The sequence below is a fragment of the Jaculus jaculus genome, chromosome 6, assembly GCF_020740685.1.
Source record: "Jaculus jaculus isolate mJacJac1 chromosome 6, mJacJac1.mat.Y.cur, whole genome shotgun sequence".
Taxonomy (NCBI): domain Eukaryota; kingdom Metazoa; phylum Chordata; class Mammalia; order Rodentia; family Dipodidae; genus Jaculus; species Jaculus jaculus.
This window is the reverse complement of record NC_059107.1, coordinates 157,034,371-157,047,874: the sequence shown is the minus strand read 5'-3', so window position 1 is coordinate 157,047,874 and position 13,504 is coordinate 157,034,371. Positions and strand designations below refer to the sequence as shown.

The window sequence follows — 13,504 nt, the reverse complement described above, 5'->3', positions numbered from 1 at the left end:
GAACTCATGGCGATTCTCCTACCTCTGCCTCCTGAGTGCTGGGATTAAAAAAGGCATGCACCACCACGCTCGGCCTGACTGCCTGAGTTTTTAACTGGAAGGAAATGTACTTTTCACGTTGAAAGAGTTTAGCCAATGGGCTTAGAGAAGCACGTGGCAAGAGGTGGGCCTGGAGGAGGCTGGTGCCAGGCCAGACAATCCAGATGCCAATACACAGAGAGGGCAGTGACTGACAAGAAGTTGGGCAGCAAGGAGCCGGCCGGCCTCTGTTCCCCCGCCCCCCGCCCCGCCACCTTCTCTACTACCCTTGTCCATCAGAAGCTGGAGCAGAAACTGCAAGCGTGGCCATGTTTTACAAGAGTCCATAGAGAGAGACGACCTTCAGGTCCCCCACCCATTCCTCGACCAAGCTGAGAGTCAATCACACAGCTAACCCAGCCCCCTCCTGCTCTGCGCAAGTGGGGAAAACAAGGCCCAACTCACAACAGGCTGATAACAGCAGAGACCAGAACTTCCAGCCCCTGACCTCCTGTTGAGTCTTCTTGGATGATCACATTGGGATCATCTCGCTCAACTGCAGTTCATAAAGGTCAGGTAACCCACTCTCCACTGTTATGCAATTAATAACCTGTAATTGGACTTTGCCTATAGAACTGGCTCTCTCTAACATGCCATCTAGTGGCCTAGCTGAGAGCTACAGGCTACTGCTGGAACACATCCCAGAAGAAATCACAGCTGAGAGCCCAGGCGTCCTCACTCATTCCCTGGTGACTTACAGCAGGGGACAGGGCACGTGGACACAAAGTGGCCTCTCATGAAGAATGACAGGCTAGACCAGTGGACCTTAGAGTACCCTGTACAGTCCCATGCTCCTGTGGGTTAGTTATTTAAGAATGTGCATTTAGTGAATGCATTGTGCCCATCTAATTGCCCACTAAATATTTATGTTTATGCCCATACATCAGTGCTGCTCTCACTTCTGGCTACAGGACCTTCTCTTTCCAGATGGCAGTGACTACTGGGGAGAGTCATGACTCATCAGAGGGCTGACAAGAGATGACGGTTGAGTGCGCAGCCCTGAGTAAGATATCTCTGTCACATTGTCTAAGAGTCAGGGGCCATCACATTAGAGGTGGTGGAAAGACGGTAAGAGCCCAACGATGGGGAGGAGGGCTGTGCCATGCTATCTTCCCAACACCAAATGCCCATTGTATTCATGACCCCACACTGGCCGATGTTCCCTGCACAAGACCTACGCAATATTGGGCCCATCAATATGATGATATGGGTGATGGAAGAGGGAAAAAAACAAAAAGACATCAAAACAGAAGAGAGACTAGTTTGAAGGAAGAGGTGGTTCAGTGGAAAACGGATAGGTGCAGAAAAGAAAGTAATGACAGGGGATTATAATCAAAATATGTGTATGTATATATACATATATATGTGTGTGTGTGTATATATATATGTATACACACACACACACACACACACACACACACATATAAATACACACATAGCCAATAGAAAAAAATTTTTTGGGGGTTTTCTGAGGTAGGATCTCGCCCAGGCTGACCCAGAATTCACTATGCAGTCTCAAGCTGGCCTCAAACTCACAGCGATCCTCCTACCTCTGCCTCCAGAGTGCTGGGATTAAAAGTGTGAGCTACCACAACTGGCTTAATAAAATATTTTTTTAAAAAATAGGCCTGTAGATGTCCCTCAACTGATCAGTGGATAATGAAGATGTGGCACATTTATACAATGGAGTTCTACTCAGCAGTAAAGAAAAATGAAGTTATGAAATTTGCAGAAAAATGGATGGACCTGGAAAGGATTATACTAAGTGAGGTAACCTAGGCCCAGAAAGCCAAGCACCACATGTTCTCTCTCATATGTGGATCCTAGCTACAGATGATTGGGCTTCTGCGTGAGAAGGAAAATACTTGGTAGCAGAGGCCAGTAAGTTAAAAAGGAGACATAAAGGGAAGAGAAAGGAAGGGAGGAGGAAACTTAATAGGTTGATTGTAATGGGGAGGTAATATGATGGAGAATGGAATTTCAAAGGGGAAAGTGTGGGGGTGGGGAGGGAGGGAATTACCATGGGATTTTTTTTATAATCATGGACAATGTTAATAAAAATTTTAAAATTTAAAAAATATAGGGCTGGAGGGATAGCTTAGCAGTTAAGGCACTTGCCTGCAAAGCCAAAGGACCCAGGTTCAATTTCCCAAGACCCATGTAAGCCAGATGCACAAGGTCACACATGCATCTGGAGTTCATTTGCAGTGGCTAGAGGTCCTGGCATGCCCATTCTCTCTCTCTCTCTCTGCCTCTTTCTCTCTCTCTCTTTCCCTCTCTCTCAAATAAATAAAATAAACAAATAAATAATAATGTACATGTAAGCTTGGCATGGTGGTACATACCTGCAATACCAGCTTTCAGGAGGTGGAGACAGGAGGATCACGAGTTCAGGGCCAACCTTGGCTACATACAGAGTTGTAGGTCAATCCCAGATCCATAGCAGGATCCTGCCTCAACCCCCTCCTCCCAAAAAAAGAATGTGGTCATTTACCCCACGTTTATTTTTCAGTGTAACATTGGTGGTTTCCCAATCTGGCTATATTTTCTATCCTAAGGGGAGCGGGGGTAATGTTCCCAGCATCTCCCCAACACTGAGCTCTGAGAGATGACAGTTGACATCCAATGCTTCCCACCGGAGTTATTAGCAGGAAGAAAGTCCTAAGGAGCAGCTGGACTCCTCACTAGTTTCCTGGGCACAGAACCTCTGTAATTGGAACCGTAAGGCGTGTGGGGGTGCTGGGCTCAGGCCAACTCCGGCCTTTCCACTGAGAACGAGCAGGCTGACCCGGAGCACAGTGACTGCCACGATCCCGAAGCTGCCTAACAAGCACTGCGTTCAGCCAGTCAGGGTGTGGGAAGAGCTTCTGGGGGACAGGAATAGCCCGGGTGCCACACAATCCTGTGAGTGACACGGGTGCACATGCGTGTCCACACTCACGTGCACACACACACTCTCCCATGGACACATGCAGGTCCCCACTGCCACACAGGCGGAGGCACAGACTCCACCGGGCAAGAGTGAGACCTACGCCCTGTGTGTCTGCCCTCCCCCTCGGGGACCCTCCAGTTCTCAAACGTCCGATCACATCGCTGTCCCCATGCTTGTCAGACCCCGAGGCCTGCCGTGGGGTTAAGACGCGGGGTCGTGGTCAAGCGGCTGCCTCGGCTTGCTCATCCTGGGATAGAAATAGGGGAGAGAAGGGCCTCCCAACCTGCCCTCATGGCTCGAAGGCCTCTGCCTCCAGTCTAGCTGTTCAAGTCAGACGTGGGCGTCATGACTCCCAGGACCCGGATGGATCCAGAACCACCCAGCTCACCCAGACTCCTGCCAGCAGTGTGCGTGAAACCCTCCCTTGCGAACCTTGCTCAGGGCTCGCCCATCCACACCCTGCGCTTTCCTCACCTGTCTCAGTGCCCCTCTGAGCCCTCTGGCCCCAGCGGCCAGTCCCCTGATAGCCCACAGTCGGAAGCCAGAGGCCTCCAGGGTTTGCTCTGGCCTTGCCCCCTCCCTCTGCCTTCCAGTCTTTTCCTGCTGCCAGCTAATGCCCAGTCTCAGTGGCTCTCCCCTCAAGACCACAAAGCCCTGTTGCTCTGCCCGTCCAGCTCAGTCTGGACACTAGAAATCTCGTGGCCCCACCAAGTGCATGCATCTCATATATGTTGCCGGGGGTGGTAGGGGGTGCTCCTTCGATGCTTCTCGGAACTAAGTAGATGAAATGCAGATTTGGGTCCATTTCCCAGTGAAGGAAGGTGGGGTCAGGAGAGGAGAGACAAGAATGCACACTGCTGGGGAATGGGCAATGGCTGGAAACCACAACACTGCTCTGGTCCCTGCTGTGTAACCCTACCTGGTGGTCGCCCTCTCTGGGCCTGATTCCTTGTTTGTTAAGCAGACTAAAGATAGTTTTGAGCTAGATGCTTACATTTGGATATAAAGTAGCTCCAAATACTCAAGCTGGGGCTGGAGAGATGGCCTAGCGGTTAAGGTGCTTGTCTGCAAAACCAAAGGTCCCAGGTTCAATTCCCCAGAACCCACATAAGCCAGGTGCATAAGGTGGAGCATGTGCCTGGAGTTTGTTTGCACTGGCTAAAATCCCAGTGCACCAATTCTGTCTCTCTCTCTCTCTCTCTCTCTCTCTCATTTCTCTCTCTTATATACACACACATAAATAAACATTTTTAAAAATACTCATGTTGGAGGCTTGGTCCCCAGCTGGTGGGTCCCACCATTGAGAGGTGATAGGACCATGAGAACTCTGATGTCACCATTGGATTAAGCCCTCAATGGACCTATAATCAGATGGCTTCATTGCAATGTGTGAAAAGTATGTGGGATCTAGCTGCAGGAGTGCCCTGAGGGAGTATCCTAGAATCTGGACTCCTCTCTCTCTGCCTCCCAGCTGTCAGGCCGTCACGTGGTGAGACACTCTCCTCCCCATCACACTCTGCCTGCGCACAGGCCCAGAAACAACACAGCCAGCCAACCACAGACTGAGTGAATCCTTCCTCCCCTTTAAGTTGTTTGTATCAGACATTTTGTTATAGCAATTAAAAAAATCAACATAAGGCTCTTTTAGGGATGGTGTAGGCTGAGAAGATAAAGAAAAAGCCTGTCACAGCCTCTATGATGTCCCTTCCCTGCCCCTCAGAGGATGCCCCAGGGCGGTGGGTGAGGGAAAAAGTGGCAGAGAGGAACTGTTCCTTTCCGTCTTTGGGTCCCACTGACCCTATCTTGACTCCAAATCTCCCTCCCACACTCTCACAGCAGCTCTGAGAACACCCTGGAACTTTCTGTCATGTCAAGGTTCATGTTTGGAGAACTGTCCCTGGGTGATGGTTTGATCCAGGTGTCCCCCATAAACTCAGGTGTTCTGAATGCTAGGTTCCCAGCTGATGGAGATTTGGGGATTAACACCTCCTGGAGGCGGTGTATTGTTGGGGGCGGGCTTATGGGTATTATAGCCATCTTCCTCTTGCCAGTGTTTGGCACCCTTTCCTGCTGTTATTGTCCACCTGATGTTGGTCAGGGGTGATGTCCCTCCTCTGCTCATGCCATCGTTTTCTCCTGCCATCATGGAGCTTCCCCCTTGAGTCCGTAAGCCAAAATAAACCTTCTTTCCCCACAAAGCATCTCTTGGTCGGGTGATTTCTGCCAGCAATGCGAACCTGATTGCAACACGCTGTTTGTGTCCTGGGAAACTCCAAACCCCTAGGGCCCTTCCATGCACTGGTGCCCCTCAGCCTGTCCATGCCTCACTGCACAGATTGAGGCCACCCCCCCCCAGGCTGGAGCCCCTCCCGGTCACCTTGCACCACAAATATCCTGGAGCGTGCCTTTCTCCGCTGCCGGCTGGCCAGCCCCAGCTGACCACCATGCTCTGCTGGCCCAGGTCAGGCCAGCTCCACAAGGAGTGGCAGGGCTGGGTGAGGCAGGAAATCAGACTGCAAGGTCCCAGGGCTGGGAAGAGGGCCCAGGGCTAGCACTAACTCTTGAAGCACATAAGGAGCAGATGGGCGGGGGTGGGGAGGGAATGGAGGCTCAAGCAGGGAAGAAAAGAGCTAGGCTTATCCCAGCCAGCACTCTGTTCCGATCCCTGCCCTGCCACTGAACTGCTATGTGACCCTGCAGAGGTCAGGTAAGCTCTCTGAGCTTCACACGGGTTGTTAAGAGGTTTGAATCTGCCAGTGCCGGGGTCACAGGAGGTGGGGAGGCGCTTATGAAAGACCCTGTCCTTCCCAAGCAGGTCTGAGCCCCATGGCCACAGGGCCCTCCTCCCCTCCCCTACTCCTAGTGCAGGCAGTGGAGGAAGCAGAGACAAACTGACTCCTGTGGCTGCTTCTCACCGGCAGTGCATATCAGAGCTTCTGCGTGTCTAGAGTGAGAACAGCCCAGCTCCAGCGCCAGGTGACAAGGCTCCAAAGATGGCAGCGGGGATGCAGACTGAACAATGGAGGGCAGATATCGGACCTTGTGGCTTCAAGATGACCTCTCTTAACATGCAATGGGGTGGGTAGATGGATGGATGACTAGGTGGATGGATGAGTAGACGAATGGATTACATGAAGAGATGGATGGGTGGGTGGGTGTGTGAATGGGTGGGTGGATGGATAAACAGGTAAGTGACAAGTGGATGGGCAGGTGAGTTGCGAGACAGATGGATGAATGGGTAGATGACTAGGTCAGTGAGTGGGTGAGTAGATATATGGATGGGTGTGGGGAGGTGGCTAGGTAAATGAGTGGATGGACCAACAGATTAAATAGAAAAATGAAGAGCCGGGCGTGGTGGCGCACGCCTTTAATCCCAGCACTCGGGAGGCAGAGGTAGGAGGATGGCCATGAGTTCAAGGCCACCCTGAGATGACAGAGTTAACTCCAGGTCAGCCTGGACCAGAGTGAGACCCTACCTCGAAAAACCAAAAAAAAAAAAAAAAGAAAGAAAGAAATGAAAAATGAGGGCTGGAGAAGATGGCTTAGCGGTTAAGGCATCTGACTGCAAAGCCAAAGGACCCCGGTTCAATTCCCCAGGACCCACATGAGCCAGATGCACAAAGGGGTGCACGCATCTGGAGTTCATTTACAGTAACTGGAGGCCCTGGCGCGCCCATTCTCTCTCTCTTTCTTTCTCTCTCAAATAAATTAATTTATTAAAAAGAAATTTTTAAATAGAAAAATGATAGGCAGATAGATAATAGGTACATAGATAAATGATAGATAGCTGAATAAAAGGATGGTGAGTAGAAGGACAGACAGACCGAAGGATGGATGAATGGATATCTGAAAGAGTAGCTGGGTGGGTGGGCAGGTGGGTGGGCAGGCAGGTGGGTGGGCAGGCACACGGCTCTATAGGAAAGCGGCTGACAGAGTTCAAGTTCTTGTCAGCACACAGGGACAGTGGGGACCCACTGGGCCAGTGAAGTTCTGAGCATGCCCTCCCTCAAGACTAGCAGGGGGTTTTCATACCTGAGACCCCCACGACATCTATGTAGACCACCTCCAAAGAAGCTTATCCCTGAACAGTCAGGCTTCCGGGTGTGCCGCAAACCAAGTTATTCGGGGGCTCTGGGGCATAAAGGCCACCCCCCCCCCCCGAGCACCTTCGGGCACACACGCTGGCCCCTCGGTGCCCTGGAGCACATCTGTGCATCACTGCCAGCACAGGCCGGCCCAGTAAGGAGCTGGTCTGTCTGCTTTGAGGGAGTGAGCCGGGCTCGGCGGTGTGCTAGGGATGGGTGGGCAGAGAGGACCAACTCACTGGGCACACGGTTGATGGCTTTGAGGGGCCTCAGGACACGCACAGTGCGGATGGCGGACAGATTGATGTTCTGAAGGTCCAGTGAGTACTCGACCATCCTGTAGAGAAAGGAGAAAGTGAAAATGACAGTGCAAGGGAGTCGTGGGACCAGGGGCCAGGCTTGCGGGGAGGGGAGGTTTGGGGCCACTGAGCCCACCCATACTGCCTGGAAGGATGAGGAAGGGAGTCAGGATCCAGCTGTGTCTCAGACAGCACAAAGCCCTAGCCCTTCCCTGGACCTCGGTCTCCTCTGTGAGTGGGGCAGGTGGCAGTGACCCCTCCCACACACCATTTGTCATGAGGACTCCACAGATGTGGTCGGGGACAGAGGGAGCAGAAAGAATGGGGACATCAGGCCCCCATTACAGAGTCAGCACCACGCTGGGTGGCCTCTTTTGGTCAAGCTGACCCATGAGCCGGGTTAGCTGCGCTTCTAGAACTCTCCCACCCTGCTAGGCCCATTCGACCTGGAGAGCTGAGGGATCACAGGGGACTGGCTGGCACCATTACATCGTGAGCAGCTTCATGAGGCCCCCGCCTCAGCTACGGGGCTGAGAGACGTCCCGTCCTCTCAACAGTGGGCCAAGCCAGAGGCCAAAGCCCCAGTGAACAGGTGAGAAGTTAGGAGAGATGATGTCATGGGCTTGAGTGGCCTAGAGAGCAGGCGGGGCTCAGGTCAGGCATCCTACCAGGCCTGGCCACCCCCGTGCCCATCCCTTACAGGAGGCTGGACATCTGCAAGGCATCTGCTGGGATGGAGAGTCAGCCTTACCTTGTGGGGTCTCTAGGGGCTCCACCCAGCCCAGCACCTGGCTCCCACCCCAGGCTCACTGTGCTGCCCAGCTCAGGATCCTGCCCCATCTCATGACGAAACCTTGCTCAGGCTTTAAGCTCCCCTTCAGATAACCCTGGAGTCCTCAAAGCCTCGCACTGAGTCCACAAGGAACCCGGCCAGTCCCATGACACTGGACCCAAAAATGTCTGGGCCCCAGCCCTACCCTCAGGAACACACAGACAGGCAGGGATGCAAAAGGGCAGACAACCCTGGCGCCCTCTCGCCGCCCTGGTCCCCTCCTCAGCCTCACTGACCACACTCCACTCTCGCTGCAGCTCTTTGCAGGCAGTTCGCCTCCTCTAGGAAGTCTTCCCAGATCTCCCAGGGGACAGATCCCCAGAACCTTCCACAGCTCCCTGTACCTCTACCGCATCCTTCCTGCTGTGGGCCCACTGACCCCAGATACCCACCGCTCAGAACCCCCCACCCCCACCCCAAGCTGGCTCCGGCTCCACTGCCAGCTCCACCATCAGCGGCAGGGGAGATGAAGGCTTTCCTACACACCCAGCAAACCTGTCTGCCTGCTGGGAGCCGCCGCCCCCTCCTGCAGCTTAGAGAGGAATGGAGTGAAATCTCCTTCGCCTGAGATGCCCCCGTCCATCCCCGCCCTGAGCAGCCTCCCCCCCTTCATGTGCACACGTGAGCACAGCGGTCCGTGTGTGCACATTCATGCCACAGACACTCTCAGGCACGCACACTCCTGCTCCAACCCGAATCAGATGGGGATGACCCCCCCCCCAAGAAAAATACTGACAGATTATTAGAACCAGAGCTACAGACCTTGGGGTGTAGAGGAAGAGGGAGGGGAGAAGGGGAAAAAAAACGAGGGGTCCAGGGCAGCATCCAGCAGAGGCGGTGAGCTTGAGGCCTGGCCGTGGGGAGGACGGAGGGGCTCTGTGCGGGCCATGTGAGGATCCCGTGCGTGGGTGAGCCCAACTGTCATTTTCGTATTGTGTAGAGAGAGCTCTCCAAGCAGGCAGCTGGGGGACACGTGTGACGGAAGTGCTGTGGGGGTGGCACATGCAGGCATGCACATGGGGGCTCACCCTGGCATACACACTCGCCGTCACACGCATGCACACGCCACACCCTGTTGTAGCCACCCGCCCCGAGGACCCTCTTCCTACCATCCCTGACTTCTCTGCATTTGGCCAGGGAGATCACACCAGCAGTGGCCGGGGCTCTGGGGCTCAGGGGTGCTTATGCTCTGCTGGGGGTGCTGGAGGTAAGGTTCCCACGGGCTGCGCCTGCGGCCCGGTAGCACACCTGCCTAGCTCCCACACAGCCGCTCCTAGACCCATACAGCCTGGGAAAGATGAACGGGGGCTTGGTAGACATTGGTAGGCAGGGGACTTTTGGAGGTGCACTGTGTGTCAGGAACTTCCTTGCGATCATTCCCACATCTGCAGGCAGCCACTACTTGGAAGCCATCTCAGCCCCTGCCCATTCAACCTGGGACAGAGTCCCTTCTCCCGGGCACATCCAGTCAGCAAGGGGCACCTCCCTTCCATCCCAGACTCCCTGCCCCTCAGGCTCCATCACCCCTCCTCAGGCCACCCCCACCCGGGCCCACAGCCCAGGACCATCAGTTATTAGTCCAATGCGGGGCCCTGCTTCAGGTTGAACTGGGCATGAAGATGCCCTGTGCAGAGAAATCATGTTCTCGAACACTCTGTTTTTCCACATCCAGGAGTTGCAGGAAGAGACACTTCCCTTTCCCTTCCGCCAACCCCTTCCCTGGGCCCTGGGTGGAAAAGCAGAGGCCAGAATGACCCGCTCGTCCCCTTCCCTCCACTCTGGATCTGAGCCCCCAGGTCTTCGCGTGAAAGCGCACTTTGCACAGCCCGCAAAAGCCCCCTCATCAGTTGCGACCGGCAACTGATCTCTGGGGTCTCTAATGAAATGTATCTCCCTCAGATGAAACTACTGGTAGAATTTCGGGTCGAGATTTGAATTTTGAGCCTCCTGGCAGCCAAGCTGAAAGGGAAAATGTGACGTTACTGAGCGCTTAACAACATCAAAGATACCGTGGAGTCCTTCAAGGAAGCCATCTGCCTACTGGTTCCCCCTGAGCCCTCTCCTGTCTGTCTTTGTCTCTGTCTCTCTGTCTCTGTCTCTCTGTCTATCTCTCTCTCTCTTTCCCTATTGGGGAACATCGTGTCGCAGATCCATCTCCTGTCTAGGCAATGCAACTGTGTATAAATGAGCTTGGTAAGAATGACACATTCGGCCGATCATGGTGATGCACACATGCCTTTAATCCCAGTACTCCGGAGGCAGAAGTAAGAGGATCGCCATGAGTTCAAGGCCGCAATAAGAATGACACATGGGTGCGGGGGGGGGGGGGGGGTTAAGCAGATGACTTAACGGTTAAGACACTTGCCTGCAAAGCCTAACAATCCAAGTTCAGTTCCCCAGTACCCACATAAAGCCAGATGCACAAGGTGGTGCACACATCTGGAGTCTGTTTGCAGCAGCTGGAGGCCCTGGCATGCTCTCCCCGCCCCCCGCCACTTCTCTCTCTCTCCTTGAAAACAAATATATACGAGGCTGAAGAGATGACTTAGTGGTTAAGGCATTTGCCTGCAAAGCCTAAGGACTCATGTTCGACTCTCCAGGGTCCACAGTAATGCAAGTGCACAGTGTTGCACATGCGCACAAGAGGGCGCACACGTCTGGAGTTCAAGTGCAGTGGCTGGAGGCCCTGGTGTGCCAATTTTTTTTTTCTCTCTCTCTCACACAAGAAAAGGCCAGTCTGTTGGGCTTGCCTCACAAAAGAAAGGAAGGAAGGAAGGAAGGAAGGAAGGAAGGAAGGAAGGAAGGAAGGAAGGAAGGAAGGAAGAAAGGAAGGAAGGAAATAAATATATATGCATGGAATGACACCTTCGGGCTGGAGCGATGGCTAAGGCGATTGCAGCATAAGCATGAGGGCCCAGGTTCAGATCCCCAGCCCCCGCGTAAAAGCCAGCAGCTGCAGCGGGCTTCCGCCATCCCAGCATGCCTACAGCTAGGTGGGAGGCCGAGAGAGGAGAATTTCCCAGAAGCTCACAGACCTGCCAGCCTGGCCAATGCAGGGCAGCAGGAGGCCAACAAGAGACCCTGCCTCACACGAGACGAAAGGCCAGCACCCAGCTGAAGAAGCCATCCGCTGACCTCCCCACGCAAGCGTGTCACGTGCGTGCCTGCGTGCGCACACACGGCGAATAAACAGGCACCACACGTTAGTGAACCCAGTGGCTCTCACTGCCCTCTGAGGGGAAGAGGACAGGAAGGGCGGGCGACACCGGGCGAGAGCAGAGGGGACAGCAAGGCCATCCGACCGGGAGGAAGGAACGGCGCGTGTGAATCCCCGCCTCGGGAACCTCGCTACCCTCACAGTGACTCTGGCACCAGCAGCTCCACCTGGGACAGATGCTGACCCCTCCACTTTCCCTGCCGTGACGAGATCCTGCCACCGAACCTGTCATCGTCCCTCTCCTGACAGCTGCGACAGCCTCTCTCCTTCTCTCTCCCCCCAGCCCATCTACAGTCAGATCTCTTCAAAGACTCAAATGGAGTCTGGCGTCCTTGAAACTCTCCATGGCTCCCCACCACTCTCAGGGCAAAGTTCAACACCCTCAAAAGCCTGGTCCCTGACCAACCTCCCGATCCCTTCTCCTGCCCCTACTCACCCTAGGTGCCAGGCCAGGCCACCCCAACAGAGCACCTCAAGAAAATCCTCTTTTCTCCTCCCTTTTCCAGGAAATCCTGTTTTTTGTTTGTTTTGGTTTGGTTTTTCTAGGTAGGGTCTCACTCTAGCCTAGGCTGACCCAAAATTCACTCTGTAGTCTCAGAGTGACCTCAAACTCACGGCAATCCTCCTACCTCTGCCTCTCTGAGTGCTGGGATTAAAGGTGTGTGCCACCACGCCCGGTCAGAAAATCTTTTTCAAAAGTATTATTTATTTGCACATGTGTGTATGTATATATGGGCATGCCACGGTCTCTTGCCACTGCAAATGAATGCCAGATGCTTGGCCATGTTTTTTGGTGTCTGTCTTTGCATGGGTGCTGGGGACTTGAGCCCAGGCCAATAGGTTTTGCAAGCAAGCACGTCTAACCACTGAGAAATCCCCCCAGCTCCTATGAAATCTTTTTAATATTTATTTAATTATTTATTTATGTGACAGAGAAAAACAAAAAAGACAAAGAGAGAGCATGGGTACACCAGAACCTCTTGCCATTGCAAATGAACTCCTGAATTCATGCGCCACTTTGTATATCTGGCTTTACGTGGGTACAGGAGAATTGAACCTGGACCACCAGGCTTTGCAAGCAAGCACCTTTAACTGCTCAGTAATCTCCCCAGCCCTCTTTTGCTGTTTGTTTGTTTGTATGCTTGTGTGTGTGTGTGTGTGTGTGCGCGCGCGTGCGCACGTTGACAACGTTAAGTGTTACTCCTCACTTTCCACTTTGTTTGAGGTCTCTTGTCCGTGTTGCTCACCACAGCATTCAGCAGGCTAGCTAGCCCACAGGCTTTGGGAAGATTCTCCTGTCTCTGCCTCACTTTCCTGCCAAAGGCACGCTGGGATCACCAGCACCTGTTCCAGCATCCAAACTCTAGCACTCACATGGCGATAAAGTAATCCGCTGAGCCACCACCTCAGCCCAAGGAGCCTCTCCCCTCTGCTACCTGCAGGCAGACCCCCGCTGCTCTGCTCTGGCCTCCTCCACCCTGCCCACACCTCCTCGCTGGGATGCGGACCCCTTCCACAGACAGTGGACCAAGGACACAGAAACGTCGCCATTTCCTCAGGGGGCAAACCCAGGAAGAAAGGAGATGAAAGAAAAGCCAAAGATGGGCTGTTGGCAGTGGTCACGGTTGTGAGCGGTGTGTCAGGCCCAAGCCCATCTGGGAGCCCCGGGAGGCCATGCACAGCCCCTGACCGTCCAGAGGCAGAGTGCTTGCCTGGCATGTTCCAGGCCCTGGGTTCCATTGCCAGCCTGGGGGCAGAGCATGTGGACCCTACCCCAACGGCATCTGCAGGGCAGCTGCCCCCAGAGGGTGCTGCAGCCCTGGGTGTGCCCTTCTCCTCCTCACACCCTCAGGCCCCAGCTCAACTTGCTGCCCACCACCCTTGAAGACAACCCACCTAGCACGAGTGACACCACCCGCTGTGCGCCCAAGGCCACCTGTGACGGGAAAGACATCTCTCCTTTCTCCTAAAGAGACAAGGTAAGAAAGGAGTGGGTGAGTAACCACAGGGCTGATGTCCCTCGGGCCCCAAGGAAAACATCACTTTCGAGAGTGAGAAATT

The 13,504-nt window shown here is 53.9% G+C and overlaps 1 protein-coding gene across 1 annotated transcript in view; it reads right to left on the bottom strand.

Moving 5' to 3' along the window:
* The window catches only part of Cacna1i (calcium voltage-gated channel subunit alpha1 I), a 132,641-nt gene that overhangs the window by 66,374 nt on the left and 52,763 nt on the right, over positions 1 to 13,504 (bottom strand). Inside the window, exon 5 of the mRNA XM_045152580.1 lies at positions 7,335 to 7,432. Coding sequence (XP_045008515.1) covers positions 7,335 to 7,432 — 98 coding nt within the window. The remainder of the gene's footprint in view (positions 1 to 7,334; positions 7,433 to 13,504) is intronic.